At 36.8% G+C, this 22,042-nt stretch overlaps 1 protein-coding gene across 2 annotated transcripts in view; it reads right to left on the bottom strand.

Moving 5' to 3' along the window:
- Tnpo3 (transportin 3) overlaps nucleotides 1–22,042 on the bottom strand; it is a 76,830-nt gene that overhangs the window by 11,763 nt on the left and 43,025 nt on the right. For both annotated transcript variants that reach the window (XM_074063503.1, XM_074063514.1), the window contains 10 exons: nucleotides 20,412–20,551; nucleotides 17,012–17,203; nucleotides 14,602–14,693; nucleotides 12,719–12,795; nucleotides 11,289–11,349; nucleotides 10,335–10,475; nucleotides 8,443–8,559; nucleotides 7,564–7,658; nucleotides 5,671–5,827; nucleotides 4,144–4,311 (listed from right to left, as the gene is read on the bottom strand). In XM_074063503.1, the coding sequence (XP_073919604.1) occupies nucleotides 4,144–4,311; nucleotides 5,671–5,827; nucleotides 7,564–7,658; nucleotides 8,443–8,559; nucleotides 10,335–10,475; nucleotides 11,289–11,349; nucleotides 12,719–12,795; nucleotides 14,602–14,693; nucleotides 17,012–17,203; nucleotides 20,412–20,551 (1,240 nt within the window). The remainder of the gene's footprint in view (nucleotides 1–4,143; nucleotides 4,312–5,670; nucleotides 5,828–7,563; nucleotides 7,659–8,442; nucleotides 8,560–10,334; nucleotides 10,476–11,288; nucleotides 11,350–12,718; nucleotides 12,796–14,601; nucleotides 14,694–17,011; nucleotides 17,204–20,411; nucleotides 20,552–22,042) is intronic.

The raw sequence follows: 22,042 nt of genomic DNA, 5'->3' as shown, positions 1-22,042 counted from the left end.
GTTTTTTTTGCAGTACTGGGGTTTGAGCTCCAGGCCTCACACTTGCTAGGCACGCGCTCTACCACTTGAGCCACTCTGCCAGTCCAGATTTCTACATCTTGAAGAGTAATCTCTTTTGCATGAGGTAATTGTTCTGCTTCTGTCATTAAGCTTATATAGTAACTTCAAAAAGTATGTGAGGCCCTGAGATCAAGCCCCACTATCTCAAAACAAACGAAAAAGATAACAGATGCCAGAAAACTCATGAGTTTAAAGATCGAAAGCAATTAAAAGTAAATGTTCAGAAACCAGAAAGAGCAAGGACAAAAAAACATACTAAGTAAAGCAGGAAACATAGCTCCTAGAGACCAATAGCAGTCCAGCCACTACCAGCAAAACCTGCATGCTGATTTTGATAGAGCTATAGAACACACGAAGCTGAAAATGAGATCGAATGACAAAGAACTGAAAAACTCTGTGGGATTTCCACACAAGTTGTAATTGGAAAAACTGATATCCAGTATCCAGCATTGTATAATGTAAAGGCAATGCCAAACCAGGCGAGGAGAGGCAAGCTATAATCCCAGCACTTGAGATATGGAGGCAAGAGAACTGAGAGTTCCAAGGCTAGCCTGAGCTACATATATATATATATATATATATATATATATATAAAATGAGACCTTGTCTCAAAACAAAACCAATAAATAAATGCAGAAATAGGAAACCTCCTAACAGGATTGTTGATTGGCTTGAATACCAATAGTTCTAAAACAACAGACCAACAGCAGATGAGAAATGTTTCCTTTTGAAGCCTTCATAACAGCATCATGGCTTAAATGGACTGTTGACTCTATGTATCATGAATATTTTTGCTATTAGCATGAATTGTGATACTTAACTAGGGTTATGCTAAATTTCATTGCTTAAGCCAGGTGATTTTAAAGGTTCCTTAAAAAGAAATTACTTCACTGGTACTAAGTACACAAAACTGACAATTATTTGTTCTTATGCTTATCTGTTCTACAATGAGTAAAAACAATTAAAAAAAGAAAAGCATCCTAAGTAAGCATATCAGAAAGCATATATATAATTTGAATCCAGAGGAGGATTTTAAGGTCATCTATCTCAGAAGAAGTCCTACGCTTTCAGTTCCCTTGTATGACCTGCCCATTCTTTGGTTTAGAAAATCTCATTCTTGATGCTATTTAAAATCATCTATATCTGAACAAAGTGCTCTTTAAACCTTTCATAAGAGCTTGGTACAGTGATACAGGATGTAATCTCAGCACTTGAGAGGCTGAGGCAGGAAGATCTGAGTTTGAGGAGAACCTGGGCTACATATCCCTGTCTTACCATAACCTAAGTTGTAAGGGGTTTCACCATGATACTTACAACATGCATATAATGTACTTTGAAAAAATTAATCCTACCAGACAGGCACCAGTGGCTCACACCTGTTACTTACTCATAGCTACTTGGGAGGCAAAGATCAGAAGATTATGGTTCGAAGGCAGCTGGGGCAAATACTTCACATGACCCTATCTCAAAAATACCCATCATAAAAAAGGGCTGGCAGAGTGGCTCAGGCAGAAAAGCTCCTGCCTAACAAGCATGAAGCCCTGAGTTCCAACCCCAGTATCACTAAAAACAACAACAATAAACAAACAAAAACATCCCACCTTTTCTTTTTCTTTTTTTTTTTTTTTGGCAGTTTGAACTCAGGACTTCGTGCTTGCCGGGCAGGCATTCTATTACTTGAGCCACACCTCCAGCACCCCCTCCCAAATTTTAAAATAAAAAAAGAATAAACATTTCATAGGCAAAAACACCTGTCCTAACCACCTTTACTTCTTTCTCAAACTAAAAATCAACATTCTAGAGACTTCTCCAATTTTTTTCCAGCTTAATTGCTCTTCTTTGAGTCAGATCTAATTTTTCATCTTTCTTAAGTGAAATGTAAAGTTTTCAGTTATAAAATATCCTTTTTATGCATAGATATGATTTTTTTAATTATGTATTTTCCCATCCTGGTTACTTATAATCATACCAAGCCAGAGCAAAATATTATAATATATATTATAATGTAAATATTCAATTATAACATAAATTCTCCAAATGTTGCGCCCTGGAAAGATAACACTTTACTCAGAAAAAAAAAACAATCAGAGGCAGACTCAAGACAGACCAATTAACTGACAATATTTTGATGACCAAAAGTGGCCCAAAAGTTAACTACAATATCTATCCCCTCAACCAAAAACTAAACAGCAAAATCAAATTAGATAGCACATAATTGTCTGTCATCATCTTCCAGTAAAGGAATCTAAAATATTTGGTTGATAGTTGTACTCAAGAAAGTTGGTGTGTCATCTTCTACGAAAGAATTTGTATATTTAACTTTGAAAACGATGACTAAGAAAGTACTCAAGAATGTGAAGTCATGTCCTTAGTTACAATATTAGTTAATTTATAAGAGTATAAACAATCCAAATTTTACAAAAACTCAACTGTAAGCTGATATTCATAGAAGACAATTACTTTAAATTATTTGACGATTGTATGTGTGTATAGAAAACTCTTACAAGCATATGGCTACCTGATTTCTGTTCTTGTCCAAACCTGCATTCCCATTTTCTTGTTAGCATTTAACCTATGTTTATGAATCAAGAATATCATTGTAAAGTTCAATTAACAAAGTAAGTCTTCTGCTATCTGGGAACAAAGGATATTTGTAAAAAAGTTTAAGCAGAGTATGGACATTTTGCAGAGTATGGACATTTTATTTTTCAAGATAAGGACTTTTGGAAAAAAAATTTGTTAGCCCCTGTGAGATCACACTACTTTCTTTAAAAATCACATTCTTATTATTCACAGTACTGGAGCTTGAACTCAAGGCCTACACCTCAAGCCACTTCACCAGCCCTTTTTGGTGATGGGATTTTTTCATGATAGGGCCTCAAGAACTATTTGCCCAGGCTGGCTTCCAACTGTGGTCCTCCTGATCTCTGCCTCCTCAGTAGCTAGGATCACAGGCGTGAGCCTCCGGCACCCGGCACACAGTTTTATTATAGTGAAATGGACTGTGTCTACTGAACAAACAGCAATGGAAACTGTAGGTACAGTTAGACACCATTATTCAGACACTGTCTGTGGTTCTGCTGCTTGTATTTTTCCCCATTTGGGCAGTTGTGGGGTTTGAACTTAGGGCTTCATGCTTGCTAGGCAAGTACTCTACTGCTTGATCCACAACTTCAGCTCTTCTATGGTTTTGGAAGACAGTTTACTTTAGGTCTATCTGTGTACTTTTCTAAACAGCTTTTATTTGAGCATTAAAATTTAAAAATCCTTATTTTAAAAATAATTTACCACTATGCTTAAAACCTTGACACAGTATACATAACCTAATTTGTGATTATATGGCCAGTGCTGAATTTACTTGGAAGTTGTGAAGGGCATCTGGCTGCAATATCTGTCACCCCACTGGTTGTGAGAGCTGAAATTACTTGGCCATTAGATAGCCTAAAAAAATTCCCAAGGCTGGGGGTTTACCTCAGTGGCAGAGCATGTGCTTAAAGCCTTGGGTTCAATCCCCGCTACTCACCCCCTGCCCAAAGATATGTACATATATATACAAATACGTATATACGCACATAACACATATACATACACATATACATATACATATGGTGGTATCAGGGTTTGGCTTCAGTTGTTAGGCAGGCGCTCTATGTAGGGCTAGTTTTGACACTAAAATACCCAGAATTGCTCTGGCTAGATTTACTACCCAGGAATAATATAGTGCTAATAGAGTACAAACAAGCACTTACTTCTTGAATAACCTGCAATCTCTTAAAAGTGAAGCAATTTTCCACTGGCCAGCCACAGCTGAATTTAGCCACAGCTGAATCCAATGCTTAGTAACGTACTTCTGGTAACACACATGTAAGCTTCACAACAGTAATATAAACAGGCTTTCAAGAACCCAATAAAGAATTACTGGCATTCTATGAGCACCTTCTGTTACTGATTAAACTTAGCAATATCCCTAAATTTGGTTCCAAGAATATATAAAACCAGTTTCAAAGTCAGAGTCAACTTCAAGGAAGAAAGTCATATTAGGTTTAGGGCCTATGAAAATAGATTGCTACGAAACAATCTTACCGGTCTGTCAACCTGCATGATCTCCCACAGCACTTCAGCCACATCTGGCAGGGTATAGGGGGGGAGACAAAAGCAGCATGTATGGAGCAGCTGGCTTACAAGCTGCTGTCCAAGCTGGTTCATCACCTGTCCAATCAGTTGTTTTCGTAATTCAAAATCTTCTTCATGCTGTAAGAAAGCAGAAGCATCAGATGACTTATGGTTCTGGTCTCTACTGTCCTTTAGTCTAGTAAATTCTCTTCTCTGGGGAAGAAAGTGTATATAACAGCTGGATTCATAAAGTCCACTAAATGTTTTCTCATTAGAAAGAAAATATATGAGTTTAATATGAAGGAAATGGTCGTAAGCATAAGATGAAATTCATGTTAATGCTTAGAATTTTTCATGATTAGAAAGAATTTTTCATGGCAGAAGAGAAACAGTGGTTAAAGATTAAGGCTAGTGGAGACATGGTTCAAGCAACAGGGTGCCTGCTTTTCAAGCACAAAGTCCTGAGTTCAAACTCCAGGCTGACCAAAAAAAAGATTAAGGTTATCAATTTTCTTAATTTTTTTGTGAAGCCTTTTATTAGGTATCTAATCTTTTCTATCAAAACCAACCTTGATTATTTTATTTTCTTCCTTCTTGCAGTCTTTAAATATATATATTTCTACTACATTGAGAAAAATCTTTTAAAAACTTGCTTTCACTTCTAATTACTTGCTTCTCTTTTTACTACCAAATTATAATTAGCTCATTCACATATCTCTTTACACTGTTCTCTCTAATCTCTCTCGTCTTCAACTCTACTCCACATCTAGCCAAATTTTGTGAACTACTTCACTGCTACAGACGAACAGGTCTCTCTTTCTCTCTCTCTTCTTCTTCTTCTTTTTTTTTTTTTTTTGTGGTGCTAGGGTAGAACCCAGGGCCTTATGAATCCTAGACAAGTGCTCTATCACTGAGCCACATCCCCCAGCCCCAATCATGTCTCTTAATTGTCTACTAACACACTTAGTGCTCTTCTGCTTTCTCTAATCATTGTTTATACAACAGTTAGATTACTTTCCTATCTCCAAGTCATCCATGTTCTAACTTATGGTTCCGTTTAAGCTCTTCCTCTTCCAGAAAGTTAGCCCAATCTATTTCTGTGCAGATTTATTACTCTTCTGAATTCACAGGAACCATGACTTTTACCATTCACTTCACAAATACTGTTTTTCGGGGGTTTGGGCGCAGTTTGAACTCAGCACCTTCTACCACTTGAACCACACCTCCAGCACCCTCCCTTTTTTTAAAATTTAACTCTTTGTATCTATTTACTTTAGCTAGGCATCAACTGGTTTGAGAACAAGGATAGTTTTAAACTGCTTTGTACAACCTACTGCACTTAGCACAGATGTTTTAAGATCTAGAACTTGAAAATTTGGTTCGTGAATGATCCACAATAGAATGCTTACTAATACAACTCAAGTAAGGACATGCTGTAATACTGGCTTCCCCTAAAAACAAGAAAGAGACTGAATAAGATTCAATGTTTATACTTACATCATTGGATACCCCAGTATGGATGAGGTCTCGTAGGAACCTCATTACACTACAATTGGCATCTCGGTGGTCCAGCGTAGTAGAGGCAATGGCCCACTGTAAGATTGGGATGACCACTTGACTTCTCAGTAAGGTGACAGGGCTACGCTGAATAAACCTGATGTGGGAGAAGAAACTAGGTATTATTGACAGAAGATTAGGATATAAAAGCAGCCAGGATAGCTGGGCACCAGTGGCTCATGCCTGTAATCCCAGCTACTCTGGAGGCAGAGATCAGGAGGATCACAGTTCCAAGCCAGCCTGGACAAATAGTTCTTGAAACCCTATTTTGAAAATATCCATCACAAAAAAGGGCTGGTGGAATGGCTCAGGTGTAGGCTCTGAGTGCAAGTCCCAGGACCACAAAAAAAAAAAAAAAGACAAAAGGTTAAGGTTAGGAGATCTACATGGTAATGTGGGGGTTTTGTTGTTGTTATTATATTTTGTTTTATTTTGTTTTTGAGGGTACTGGGGTTTGAACTCAAGGCTTCATGCTTGCAAAGCAGGTGCTCCACCTCTTAAGCCATACCTCTATTCCATTTTTCTCTGATTAGTTTGGAGATGGGATCTCAAACTATTTGCCTGTGCTGGCTTTGAACTGTGATCCTCCTGATCTTAGCCTCCCAACTAGCTAGGGTTACAGGTGTGAGCCACCAGCGCCTAGCAGAACATAAAAAATTTTTTAGGGCAGTGAAAAAATTCTATAGGACATTATAATGGAGTATAGATGTTATTATACATTTTTCAACTCACAGATTGTACACCAAAAGAGAAACCTTATCTAAACGATAGACTATTGGGCAATAATGAGTGTGAATGTAGGTTCACTGATTTTAGCAAATGTGCCACACAGGAGGGGCATGTTTATGATTAGTGAGGTTGTGTATGCACTTTAGGGCAACAGAGGGAATAGAGAAACTCTTTAAACTTTTCACCCAATTTTGAACCTAAAGCCACTCTTATAAAAAATCTTATTTAAAAACAAAACAAAACAAAAAAAGCAGCCAGGTGCTTTTTATGGGGACACACCATATTTAGAGTAGCATACAAAAAGATAGTATCTCCAAACTCAATATTCAAATCAGGTAGTTTCAAAGAAGGGACCTAAATGCTTTACAGTAACAGTTCCCAAACTATATTTCAAACAACACTAGTTCCCAGGAATTCCTCAAAGGAAAGGTTGTATGTATCCTAGAGCTGCAATCCTCCAAAGCAGCTTGGATTACAGGTGTGAACCCCTGTACCTGGCCCTTATTTTTTGTTTTAAACTACTACATTATTCCTCACATTCTTTAGTATATAGGAAGAATTTAGAAAACAGATGTTGACAGTCCAACCAACAATTCTCTCTCATTGGTTCACAAAAAGGTTTTACTAACCTGTCCAAACTCTAACAAAAAAATTGCTCTATATGATTAACTGAGATAGTCAAATCAATAATACTTCACATTTGTAGAGGGAAGGAGAGGCAGCAGAGGGAAATATGAAAAGTTAACACTATGGGGGTTGCAGAGATTATCTAGTAAGGTGTTTTTACCAAGTATATATTTTTTTGGTTGTTGTTCAATGCTAGGGACTGAGCCTAGACTCTCCACTGAGCTCCAATTCATAACAAGCACACTTCTCTCTTTCATGGTAGGAACTGAGCTACTTCCCCACTGCTCCACTTTCTCTTCATCTCAGAGGATATGCCAGATCACAATTTAACCCGGAGTTATAATTCATTAATGTACCTTCTCCAAAGACCTTACTTTATAAAGAAGGAAATAGCCAACTGTCAGATTAAGCACTGACAGGGATAAGCAATATTTTAAAAAAAAAAAGAAGAAAAAGGTTTTGCTCTTAAGGACTTACCGTGTGGCCAGCCTGAATAGGTCGTCTACAGTGTCAGGGTGATTCTGAAGGCCATTCTGCTGCTCCAAGAGCTGAAAGGTGGGGATACACAGTGCCTAGAACAGAACAGTGATTTTCAAACAAATACTTATTACACATAAATACCAGAACATTCAAATTTGCCAAATATCACAGCAAACACATAGGGAACAAAGACCAGAAGCACAGGTGGGAAAAGAAAAAGACTCTGATAAGAATCAGATCAGGAAAAGGAAGAAAGATACTATTTATGAACTATATATATTCCCTGAAGAGAATATATGGATTCTTCATAATAATTATGAAATATCTGTTTTAAATGAAAAGCTATTCCCTGGGCTGGTAAAGTAGCTCAAGTAGTAAGAGCCCAGCAAGCATGAAGCACTGAGTTCAAACCCCAGTGCCACCAAATAAACAAACAAACAGAAAAGCTATTCTTTCCAGTTAACTAGGAGGGAAGAAAAAGCAGTATATCAGAAGCCTTCTCTAATGCCTGCTATTAACCCTAAAACTCTTCTTTGCTGCTAAATTAATTAGTTCATTGACTATTCCTGGCAAGAAATTAAACACGTATCACAAGAGTTGGGAGATCTTCTACTTTAAATCCATTTGCCCTCAACTTCCTCTCAATACCCCACCTATACATCTGTAATGATTACTACACTCATGTAGTAAGTTCATCTTTCTCATTCTTCCAAGCAGGCCTGTCCAGAAAATAGCTAGCAAGCTTTCGCTTCCCTGTTATTAGGAAATCAACATGTGTAGAAGGAAACAAAAAGGAACAAAGACACAAAAAGAACATGTTTTCTAGGCCTTTAGACCCCAGGACTGACAGCATCTATTCTCCCAAGAAGAACACACCTGGAGCATGTCTAATAGTCCCTGCCGACAGCCTTCTTCCATGCCATACTCATCCACAAGGATACTGCCAAGGTATAAGAAACAGGAATGCTGATGTACGTGGTACACATTCACCATCTGCAGAGGGGACAAAAACAAACCAATCAGTTCAATTACTGACCCTTCAAAAAGTATCCTAACTGGTCTCTAGAAAGAAATTCAGAGACAGACTGGTCTCTCTCAATCCCACAAAAAAAAAAAAAAAAAAAAAAAAAGATAATATAGTAAAGTTTGTCGGTAACATGATGTGAAACACATTGCTCAATTTCTCAACAATTTTCAAGTTCTCCAACTTAAGAGTTCTTTTATGCCTTTGAACTTTTACCTTCTCCAAAACATTAAAGGGCAAAATTCTAGTATACTTAAAATTTCTAACATGTAAAAGCTGGTCTTATTTACATTACAGACAAGTCTCATTTTTTAATAGCACATAATAGCTACAGTAGTGAAGAAACTATCAAATGCCCTCCTCTAAGAGAAGTGAGTGAAACATTGTTTAAATTTTGAGTTGCTCTTAAACCCATCTATTTTATCTTATAAGTAAAAACAGTGTTTACAACCAAGATATCTGGATCTCAAGAAAATAAAAATCTTAGTATAGTATGCCCATTCAAGTTCTTTGCTATGATTTTTTGTTCATCTATTCTCCAAAAATTTAGAGGCAATTGTATACTCACTCAAAATGTCATCATGTTTATTAATCTTATTACATAAATTCAACTCTATGAGTCTACTGGGGGCTGAAAGATAAGCAAACTACTCTTCTATCATCATATATCATGGAAAGAGCATGAAATATGACTGAAACTACCCGCTCCACTACTGAATAATTTAAGTCAGGGTTTGATCAACTTTTTTAAAAAAGGGTCACACAGTAAAAAGTGTGGGTCTTACTGGCAATTCAGCCTTCTAACTAACTCAATTTTGCCAGCATAGTCCAAAAAATGCCCAACAGATAATATCTTAAATGGGCTATACTGGCAAAGTTTATGGTCCTGCTACAAATGTCTTAGATAAAAAGTTCTTCTAGTAACACCATCATAATTACATATTAATCTCAGTGATTAAAAGAGTCAAAAAAAATTTTTTTTGACAAATAGGAAACTTATGTAAACAACACACTGTGGTCAAGAAAAATAAAATCTTTCTAGGTGTGATGGCACATGCCTGAAATCCCAGCTACTACAGAAACACAGAGATTGGGAAGATCGTGGTTTGAGGCCAGCTTGTGCAAAGTTAGTGAGATTTCCATTTCAAACCAATAAGCCAGGTATGGTGGCACATGGCTGAGATGCCAGCTACATGGGAGGCCATAGGTAGGAAGATTGCAATCTGCAGCCAGCCTTGGACAAAAACATGAGACCCCATCTGAAAAATAACTAAAGCTAAAAAGGGCTGGGGGATAGCTCAAGTGGTACAGCACCTGCTTAGCATGCACAAAACCTTGAATTCAAACCCTGGTACCACCAAAAAAAAAAGAAAAGGGAAAAACTAAAAAGAATAAAATCTCTTTGGGCCAAGAAATAGCAACATTTGACTTGCCACTTTTCCCCAAGGAAATTAATATAAAAATGCTTACCAATGGTGTATATAAAAGCTGAGCATGAGTCATTCTCTTCATATAATTTCACATTGGAATGTGTTGCTATTCAGACTACCACTATATAGAAGAGATTACAGGTTGTTTCTCTTGTAGACAACGTATCTACTGCAGGTACTTATCTCTTTCAAATTATTTTTCAGTTTGTATTTAATCAATGAAAAGGGTTTCATTTCATCAGCAGAGTTCTTGTTCAAACAGGTCCTATTTCAAACACTGTGCGCTAAACACTCCTCTCACATGGAGAACTCACCTGTGTGACCAGGGGCTGCAGCAGGGCTGCAGATCCTTTGCCAACACAGCGAACAGCAAAGCGCAGGCACCTGCAGCAACGCTCTACAATCCGGTTATCAGCCCGGTGTTTATTTAGAGTCTCGGATAAAACTGGCCATATCTGAATCATAGTTAAAGAGCACAAGAAAGAAAATAATCAAAAACTAACAGCTGACAAGATGATCCTAAATTGGCAACCTCTGATCTGGCTTTTAAATGACTTGGATAAAACTTTCTTTACAGGCACACACATGGCCCGATTCTGGCCAGTGTGACTAGACATATGCACAGGTTCAATATACTACCTATTACTAACACAGTAACTCTTTTTAACAAAAAGAACACAGCTAACGTTACAAAAGGCAAATCCTAAATTTCAGACTTCCTGAAGTATGAAAACAATGCGTTACAGAGGAAGAGGTGTTTAAAAGTAGTTCCAGAAAGTGAAAGACCATGAACAAAAGAAGTAGAGTTAAGGAAATGGTATCACTTGATACACTTAACAATTAAGGATATTTGGTAATTATGTAACTTTCCCTCTAAAATCTGAAAAGCACTTCTCAAAATCATGATTCACATTATTTTGATTACTTGATTATTATTCTCACATTATCTTGAGTGAAAAAAGTACAAGGGAAGTATGATGACAATGGGGAAACTGAAACCACTAGCTTTGTCAAAGATAATTTGCTAGGACTGATCAGGCCTCTTAAGCTATTCTAGGAGTCACACAGTTAATCACTTTCTATTTATTTCTTTGGCCTTTCGGTACCTTTCTTCACAGCCTGTTTTGTTAACAAGTCCAAAATTGAAAATATTTGGATGATTCTGTCCCTCATTTCATGGAAACTGAAACTGCATCTCCCTATGAACCTAGGAGACCATTTCCTTGTAAGGAAAAATGAACAAAGCCTTGGCATCCATTAGCACTTACTTCCTGTATGACTTTTTGGCACGGATGAGTCTGTCCATTTTCCACAATGGGATTGGTGTGTCTAAGGAAAGACAATGGTCCCAAACAGTAAAAGAACAGCAATTTCACTGAGGACTCAGAGTCCTGATTCCAGCTTGCTTACTTAGCGTAATTCTCATCAAATAAAGAAAACTAGATGGGAGAGTCATATATCAACACCTTTTCCTCCACTCTACTCAAACAAAAACTCAAAGATATGTTCACTAGCACATTATTTTAAATCATCCTACAATTTTTAACACCATTAAGGCATTTTTACTAGGACAGGCAATTTCCATTCAACTCTGATTACACTGAGCTATGAAGACAATACTGTTACCTTTTCCATTTTTCCCTCTTTGTAATCTTAAATACATAGTTTCTTACAAATTAATATAAAGTATATGCAAACTATTTGAATCTACCAGAAGAAGTGAGTACTGCTCCACTACTAGCATTAAAAGACAAAGATTTAGGAACTGTACTCCACCACTGATGTTTCTCATAGTTCTAATCTGAAACCATGATACATAATATGGGCCCAACCCACAATGAAAAGCAGGAAGAAAACTGCTTGATTAACTACCAACCTGAAGATACTCTTTGATTTAAAAGGCTCAACAGCAACTGAATAATAATTTAAGTCTCTTTAATTCAAGTACTTATCACAGATTTTTTTCATTCACTGTGAAATAAAGGCTACTATTAATATAACATTCACCTGAGAACTTACTAGAAATGCTTACTAGTTTATCCACTAGATCTATGTGGATAAACCCGCTAGTTGATTCTGATGTATGATAAGTTTGAGAACCACTGATCAAGAAACCAAAATGATCTATTATATTCTTGTTTTTTTTGGGAGGAGGGCACTACTGGAGTTTGAACTCAGATCTTTGTACTTGCTAGGCTGGCCGCCTACTGCTTGAGCCATACCTTCAGCTCTTTTTGCTCTGGTTATTTTGGACATAAGGTCTTGCTTCTTGCCTAGACTGGCCTGGACCATGATCTTCCTATTTTATGCTGAGCTGACAAGTTAATGTCACCATGTCCAGTCACTGGCTAAAAAGGTCTCGTAAACTTTTTGCCAGGCTGGCCTTGAACCATGGCTCTCTGCCTCCCAAGTAGCCAGTCATTGTGCCCTGCCTTAAATTTCTTTTGTTTAAGCAGCTCTAGGGTTGAATTCAGAGCCTCAGGCTTACTAAGTAGACTGCCAGCCCTTAAAGAGTCTTTTGACAAAGATCTACCAAAAATGAATTCTCCAACACTTTTAGATAACATGCTTAACTAGTCTGACAGAAGGATTTTAGAAGGTATGTGGATGTATGAGGAAAAATGCTTGCTCACTTCAGTGTATAATGGTTTCATCTGACCGTTTACCCCAGTGAGGAATTCAGAGTCTCTCTTCTTACCTAAATATAACTGCCAGGCGATCTAAGAACACAGTGGGATCTGAGGATATGCCATTGCTGGGCTCCTGCGACAACAGCTGGAGAGACAAACAGATATTAACATACACAAACCTATAGCAAATACCACAACATATACTTTTTTTTTGTAGAGGAGGGGAGCAGTACTGGGGTTTGAATGCTAGGCAAGTACTCTATACCTTAAGCCATGCTGCCAGTTCTTTTTACCTAGTTTATTTTTCAAAAAGGGTCTCACTTTTGCTGAGAGCCAGCCCTGGACCACAATCCTCCTACCTCTGCATGGCTGGGATTACAGGCACGAACCACCATGCCCACTCTAATTGCAACATACACTCTTATTCAACCTTTATCTCAACCTCTTAGTTCCCTTTAGCAGTATCTTAAGTTATTCAAATGGTACAAACTTCATATACTGTTAATTACTTTTCTCCATCTATTGCATCCTAGCCAAAACTATATATTACTACATTTTACTATCTGATCATTGGGGTATAGAAAAATCATTTGATTCCCCCCATTTATTTAAATTACAATTAAGATATTGTCTACATTAGGTTATAAAATAGATTGTATGTTGTTACATCAGAATATATGTAATATAACAACTTTATATTTTGCTTGATATTATAAACCTTTAAGGTTATTACAGCTTTACAATATATTTTAAGCAAATTGCCTTATTCTTCTTTCCTAAAATTTCTTAAATACTCTTACTAGTATATCATTAGCGATGAACTTTAGAATCATGTCAAGTTCTAAAAAACTCATTTAGTGTATCTACTATTATTGTACTATAAACCTAACTGAAAAAGAGGTGACATCTTTAAAGTATTCTTCAAAGAAATACGGAAGGTTATAATTTTGATTGCTAACTTGAGTGGTCTTTCCACCTTATGTATTTTTAACTGATTATTACTAAAATGAAAATCTGTTGATTTTGAAACAGTCACATGGTGAATGACCAATGCTATGGTCAATGACAAACCATATATCCAGCAGTGATCTCCTAAGATTATAGTAGAGTTGAAAAATTACTAAAACCTAGTGATAGCAGTGATTTCAGAGACATCCAAATGTAAAATACATTACTCACACAATTGTGGTGATGCTGACGTAAACAAATTTATTGTGCTGTCAGTCACATAAAAGTATAGTATATATAATTATGTACAATAAGTAATAATTCTTGGTAATAAATGACTTACTGGTTACTTACTATACTACTTTTTATAATTATTTTAAAGTATATTCCTTCAGCAGAGCACTGGTAGCTCAAGTCTGTAATCCTAGCTACTCAGGAAGCAAAGATCAGGATGATCGCGGTTCAAAGTGAACATGGAAAAGTAGTCCAAGAGACCCTATCTCAAAAATACCAAACATGAAAAAGGGTTGGCAGAATGGCTCAAGTTGTAGAGTGCCTGCCTAGCAGGCATGAGGCCCTGGGTTGAAGCGCCAATACACCAAATAAATAAAGTGTACTCCTTCAATTTAGAAAAAAAGTTTATTGTAAAACAGATTGCTGTGGTATGCCAACAGCAGCCTCATACATCTCATTTTCACTATGTCTCTTTATTGCATCAAGAAGCCACATTAAGTGACTGACCTAACCTTCTGGATTTATATAAGTACTCTAAGGCTTGAAAAACTATAAAATTGCCTAATGACACACTTCTCAGAATGTATCCCTGTTGTAACTATACTTTTTCTATGTATATCATTACTTAGATTTACTAATTTTAATAAATTCTCAGTTCATTCTTTGGCTTTTCTAGGTAGATGAAAGCTAATATGTAAATAAGTAATTCTGTCTTTGACTTTCTAACATGTACACATGTTTGTTTCATTCCTTACTTAATTGGACTCACCTTTTTCAATGCCATAACCTGAACAGAACATAGCTCACTAAGACATTCAGTAATCTTATCCAAAGGTAATCTTGCTAGGACAAGCGCTGTCCCTAAAACACAAAGATACAAATGAAGAAAATAAAAGCTGAATTGATGTAATTCAATTAATTCATCTATATCATAAAGATTTAACAGAAAAGGCTGATAACTTCCATTCTTTTAAAAAGTTTAGCACTGTTTTTAGTTCAAGGTCATTTTTTTCTTTATTTGGTTTAGAAGAGTAATAACAAGAGTTAATTTTTCCTTAAAGCCAACTGGCTTAATGATATTAAAATGTGCATCCTGTTCTAATTATTCAACGGCTTTTAACATCTCCTTCACAAAGCCAATACCAAAGCTATTTTTATAGACCATAATGCAATGTTTCTCATTCTTCCCAGAGATTCTGATTTAATGGGTCAAAAACAGCCTTTACTTTTTGATAAGTGATTCACACAATTCTTACCAAAGAAACACCAACATAATGCTTTTAGGAAAAATGGGCTGAACTCTCCCACTCCCTTCCCCAATAAAAATTTAACTTGGAACTCAATAGGTAAAAAAAAGGTACTTAGGTAGTAAGTTAGGATAAAAGGCTCAGACATTTCTTACCTAGCCTTGCTTGCTGCTGTTCTCAATATATACCCACCAACCACTAAAATATCTCCCTCCTAATTCAAAGAATTACCAAAAACCCCTTGACTGTAATTTTTTTGTCTCCTTAAATTTCATATAACAGAACAGTAATTCATCTCTAATTCTGCAAATTTGACTAAAAAACAGGATGATTTCTTTCCTGGTAGTCTATAACCATGGATGGGTTAGGTATTTCTTTATAAATTTTTTTTGGGGGGTGGTGGTACCAGGGTTTAAATTCAGCCTTGCAGTTGCTGGACAGGTGCACCTGAGCCATATCCTCAGCCCTATACTTTTCTTTACAACTGGTAAGTGTTTGTGTAGGGAGTGAATCTAATTTAAATATAACATTCCTTTTCATTCATTCCTACAGAAAAAAATGTTACTAAAACGTATTTCACATCTAGAAGCTATCACTGATAAACCAGGAGACAATATTGTATCATAGGTTAGACATCACTTCAAGGTGAAATTTCACTAGAAAACGTCAGTGGGGTACCTGGAGCTCACACCTGTAATTATAGCTACTTGCGGGGGCTGAAATAGGGAGAATCACTGTTCAAAACCAACCTGGGCAGATAGGTCTCGAGACCCCATCTCCAAGGAAACCCAGAGCAAAATGGGACTATGGCTCAAGCAGTACAGTGCCTACTTTGCAAGGGTGAAACCCTGAGTTTAAACACCAGTCCCACCAAAAAAAAGAAAATGTCAAAAGAGTATTTGACTGTAATGATTTAATCTCTATCAAGAGAAATAACAAAAACCCACAGTACAAAAAAAGAAAACCTGCCAGGTGCCGGTAGTTCACTACTTGAAATACCCATCACAAAACATGGCTGGGGGAGTGGCTCAAGTGGCAGAGCACCTGCCTAGCAAGTATAAGGCCCTGAGTTCAAACTCTAGTACCAACCAAAAAATTAAAATAAAGGAAAAACACCACAGTCACACCAGCTGGTAAGGAACCTACTCGTGGAAATAAAAGAACAGAATTAATTCATACAAAAGATTATCAATGCTTAAGAAGACACCACATTGAAAAGGCTGTATCATATACTCCAATCCCTGTAATTTACAGACTATCAGGATTTTGCTACCACATGCCAACTTGTCTTTAGAAATTTTGGCCAGAAAGTGTTTTCTTCTTAGAAGTCAGTATATGCTTCCCTTAATAAATGGCTGACAATTGGTTACTCATAAAATAAACAGCCATCATATTTAAAGCCTGTTCTGAATCTTTTATCCTATCCTTAGTATCGCTACTTCTTCTATCAATTTGAGCTCATCACCACTCTGGACGTTTACCTCTAGACAGGCAGCCCCTCAAAGTGTTAGCTGATCAATAATAATAAGACTATCAGAGAGACCAAGACCTTTAGCTTCTACTTATGGCACTGATCCATGCACACTACCACTCAATTTTCATTTACCTCTTTGGGATGGCACTGCCTGCTTATTTTACTCCCTTTTAATTCTTCTCCCAATTTAAAAAGCAACCATGTTTGGTTCAAATGTATTGAACCCAAAATCTAGATCTGTGCTATACATGCTGCAAACAGTGTGAATGAATGAGATAACCTTCAAATACTCTAAAAAGGCATGAGCACATAATCAACACTCTACCTTAAATGGAAGAAGCCAGCTTCACGATCACTTAAGTACATCACAAATGAAAAACTATGCTATAATTGATGTAAGATAAGCCCAAGTAGCGCTTTAGAGGAGACTGTTACTGGTTAGCACCCTAAGTAATTACCTTTCAGCAAGCCCACAGCAGCTTCTGGAGACAGCATGAAGGAATCCAGAGAGCGGGCAATCTCCAGGAGCCCATTAAAGTGCTGAGCCATATGATCTCGGCAGACTGAGCAAATGTTATGAATGGCTTTGGCTGCAGCAGAGGCCAGAGGCTTTTCACATAGGCCTTTCATCAAATAGCCCAACACAGGGTCTAAGGAAAAACAGCCAAGTAGGAAGTATTTATCTGGAACTCAAGGAAAACTTCTAGTTAGAGCAGAGGTTTACATATTTTTTAAGTTAAAAGAACTCTTTAAAATGAAATATTCTAAAAACTCCCAATATAAAAAACAAAACTGGGAGCTGGTGGTGTTGTACAAGTGGTAATGGTCTACCTAGCAAGCACTAGGCCCTGAGTTCAAACTCCAGGACTGCAAAATCAAAGCAAAATAACTCCCTACCCCACCCCACCCCCTGGGGCGTGGGGTAGGGGGGCAGAACTAGAGTTGATCCCTAGTTTGGGGATCTCAGTACTGGGAGGCCTTAAGTCTATCTATTTCATCTTCATTTTCCATGTCTTCCCTCATAGTAGCAAACTGTTTTTTTTAACCCTGTGGATTCATGGAGCAATTTCAAAACCACTGATTTACATGGTCATCTAGGGCTAGCAGAATGGCTCAAGAGGTACAGCATCTGCCTAGCAAGTGTGAGGCACTGAGTTCAAATCCTAGCACTTCCAAAAAATAAATATGGCCATCTATTTAAGAATATGGCAATGTATGAAAGAATGCAAAGCTCGGAGAGATGAATCACTTGGTAAAACAGCTTACATTAACCAGGATACTATCTAAAGCTGACACTTTTATATTTGATTCTAAGTCACAAAAGGTCTTTAAAACATATAAATGAATCTTCTAAATAAATTCACTACATTTTTTTACTAAATTTTTATTTTATCAAACCTAAGTACTCCAAGAAAACTGACTGCAAAGGTGAATTTCTACAGAATAAATTCATCTTTTTACCTTCCTTTAAAAAATTCAGAATGTTTTTCTACAGGAAGCCCTATGAAAGAGTTTAAAAACATTTTATGAGTACTTTAAGCAAGCCATAAAAAAAAAAATTGAAGGAATCAAAAGAATAATGTCTTAAAGCTCATTTAGAGCAGATAGAGAAGAGCAGTGGAAGGGGTAAATTCAAGTATGATATATTTGATACACTGTAAGAATCTCTGTACCCCCACCCAGCACAAAAAAAAAAAAAAAAAAAAAACCTCATTCATAACTACTATTGTTTGTTTATTGAGTGATTGATTGCAGTAGTACTGGGAGTCTGAACTCAGGGCCTCATGCTTGCTAGACAGGTACTCTACCACTTGAGCCATTCTGCCAGCCCTTTTTTTGTGATGCGTTTTTTTGAGATAGTGTCTCATGAACTGTTTGCCCAGGGCTGGCTTTGAACTGCAAACCTCCTGATCTCTGCCTCCTGAGTAGCTAGGATTACAGGCATAAACCACCAGTGCCTGGCCATTTATAATCATTATCTCTATTTCTAGTCTAATAACAAACACAATGCAACAACCTAGCTCAGCCTAACCCTTCCCCCAAAGCCTCAAGTCTTGTTAAGACACTCAGAAGACCTAGAATTCTAATAGTGTTCTTTAGTGGTTCTCAAAATGGAGTATTTGTGATTTTGACATTTTGAACATACAGCAAGTTTTTACTGCTGATATACAAGTATGAATGAGACACTATAAAATGGTACTAGACGGTAAGTCTACAGTTTCAACCTAACTTTGCTGCTTACTGGACATGAACTGAAGATATTAAGTTAAAGCAGACAATTTTTGCTTCTTTGTGAAAAAGTGCCTCAGAAACGAAAACCAAATGTTAAGGCAGATAATATAAATGAAGAAATCTAAGAATTAGAAAGCAAGAATTTTGAAAACATTTTAGAATGGTTTATTGAATAGACAGTGGCTCAGTTATAAAGTGAGCATGCCTATCATATGCTCTATGTATAGAAATGAGAAAAAAGAACACATTATGGCAAGTATGTTTTGATGATTAAAACCAGATCATCTGTAAAATAAAATCAAGTAAAATGGTGATAATCAAAATATGCACAGGAGCCGGGCATCAGTGGCTCACGACTGTAATCCTACCTACTTAGGAGGCTGAGTTCAGGAGGATCAAGGCTCAAGGCCAGCTCCTGCATATAGTTTGTCAGACTGCACCTCCAAAATAATCAAGAGTAAAATGGACTGGAAGTAAGGGTCAAGTGGTAGAGCTCCTGCTTTGCAAGTGCAAAACCGTCCACCCAAAAAAACAAAAACAAACAAACAAACAAAAAAGCACAGGAAACACATTAAACTTAATGACATAATACCATTAACAAGTTCAGAGATTCTTTTTATCTCTTTGGTGGTACTGGGGTCTGAACTCAGGGCCTTGCTTGGCAGGCACTCTCACTTCTTGAGCCACTCTGCCAGTCCTTTTTGTGTTGGGTATTTGCAAGATAGGGTCAGGCTTCAAACCATGATCCTTCTGATCTCTGCCTCATGAGTAGCTCGGATTACAGATGTGAGTCATCAGGGCCTGGCAAGGGATTCTTAAAATTCTCAGAATTACCCTAGGTAATTTATTTGCTTTCTTTGGATCTCAGTGTCCTTATCCGCAAATTGAGGGGGTAAGGATAAACAATTTCTAATTCTACCTCTGATTCTAAAGCTATTTTTATACCTTTACTTTTTTATGTTAAGGGCAGCCAGAAGTTATTTAATTCAACACTCTTCATTTTATTTTGTATTTATTTTGTTTTGAATGTAATTCTCAGTTTTTCACATGGAGCATGTATTTAACACAAAAAAAACCTCTCCATTACTTTAGCCTGTTACTAGCTTCTAAGTTAGAACTATGGAAACTAATTAGCTCACACATATGCCAGACTAGTTAAGACAGAAAATGTCCATGCTTAAGCAGACTCATCAAACTTTTTCCCTCTCTGTAGATTTAGTCTTTCAAAGGCCTTTCTTCCAGATTAGATTATAACTGTGTGTAAACTAAGCAACTTACAATATATTTATTATAAGTGTTTACAAACATTCTATCTGTCAATAAAAAAGTAAGCAGGGCCAGGTGCTGGTTGTTTGTACCTGTAATCTTAGCTACTTGGGAGGCTGAGATTGGGAGGACTGAGGTTCAAGGCCAGCCTAGGCAAATAGTCCACAAGACTCCATCTCCAAAATAGCTAGAGCAAAACAGACTGGAGGTGTGGCTCAAGCAGTGCAATACCTGTTTGCAAGTGCCACGCCCTGAGTTCAAACCTCAGTTCCACATAAAAAAAAGAAAAGAAAAGAAAAGAAAAAGACGAAAATCAGGAAATGTAGAAGAATAGTAACAGAGGAGAGAATTCACACATACCAAGGAACTGAGGATTTCGATCAACCACTTCACTCATTTCTCCAACCAACTCAATGCTGGTGTATCGCACAGCTGTATGGACAGTCTCTGGAAGACGAACAACTCCTTCTAGAACCTCCACAAGTGTAGGATTGTTCTCCCTGAGAACAGAAAGCAAGTACTCACAATTACTGACTTCAGAGGTATGTTCTGGCCAATTAATATGCTGCAATGACATCATATTGCCAAAAGACTTCATTCTAATATACTAATCATTCAGATGAAAGTGCTTAACAATGGGTGTGAGTATTTTTCAAATCCTTAAAAAAGCAAAGACAGAAATCAAAGATATTGTTTCAGGAGAAGCATACTGCTCCTTCATATTCTAAATGCCAGGGAAGTGTCTAAAGATACATGATGGAATCAAAGACAGGCACTTCTAATCAGAGAGGAAGATGTTTACAGTGGGTGAACGTCTTCTTTTAAAAAATCTATTTCATTTATTCCTATATCTGCAGTGCCTAGCACATAGTGGACACTGAAAAAAATACTGTTCAATGTTTAGGTGAAAGAGTGACTAACTCTCACAGATTACTTTTCATATGTTATTGGTTTCCAAAAGACTTCTTATGTCTGAATCTCAGAAACTTTAAAAAAATGGAAAGTATAGGTAGGTTAGCTCACTAGCTAAAAGAATAAGAAAACAAGCCTCAGGAGAAGTTAATGTACCCTGATTTAGAACAGGAGGCAAAAATTAATATTAACCAAATACTTTCCACAGCTCCACGAATTTATCACCCCCTCCAAAACAGGAGAAAATTCAGAAATAAAAATGTTTACAAATGTAAATATTATCTTAGATTAGAGCGAGAGCACCCCCTGCTGATAACTAGTTCTATTAAGTCCTTTAAAGGAAACAAAAAATTGTAATCATGTAGTTGATTAAAAATTCAACTGAACAATAGAAAATCTTCTCTCGTTTATGCTTTTTGTTTCCTAGGGACATTGTTATCAAAGACTGTCTACTTGTCACTCATGTATTGGTTAGAATATTAATGATTTTAGCAACTTCCAGACTATTACAGAGGGTTCCAAAAGAAACCAAAATGGCTTTAAAAGCAAATACTATAGTATGTAATTACAGAGTAGAAGTTCCTCTTTCTTCGGTGGTACTAGGGTTTGAACTCAGGGCCCTACACTTGCTAGTCAGGCACTCTTACCGCTTAAGCCTCTCTACCAGCTGGAACTTCTTAATAAAGAAAAATAAATCTACTTATCTCCTTGAATATTTATTGGGTTAGAAACAATTGGGCCCTGAAAGGCAGCTAAGAAAAAAAGCACTGTGCTTCAATATCTACATTAACTATCTTTCCAATCAAAGCCACGAGATTGCAGGTATATGGTCAAAATACAAGGTGACATCATAGATTAATGTATAAACTCATGGTACAAGTAAATTCTGTCTTAAGGATTCATGTCATTAATAGAATTTCTATGCTAAGCAATTAGAAATTAAGTTCAAATAACTTAAAATTTTTCAATGGTAATAACAAAATAATTATCATTTACATCTTGCTATTTCTTTAGGTAAAATAGTTGCCTATACCTTGTCTCTCTGAAACTCATGAATAATTCTCTAGGACAGGGGAAAA

This window comes from Castor canadensis, chromosome 2 (assembly GCF_047511655.1).
Source record: "Castor canadensis chromosome 2, mCasCan1.hap1v2, whole genome shotgun sequence".
NCBI lineage: Eukaryota > Metazoa > Chordata > Mammalia > Rodentia > Castoridae > Castor > Castor canadensis.
This window is presented reverse-complemented; position numbering and strand designations above follow the sequence as displayed.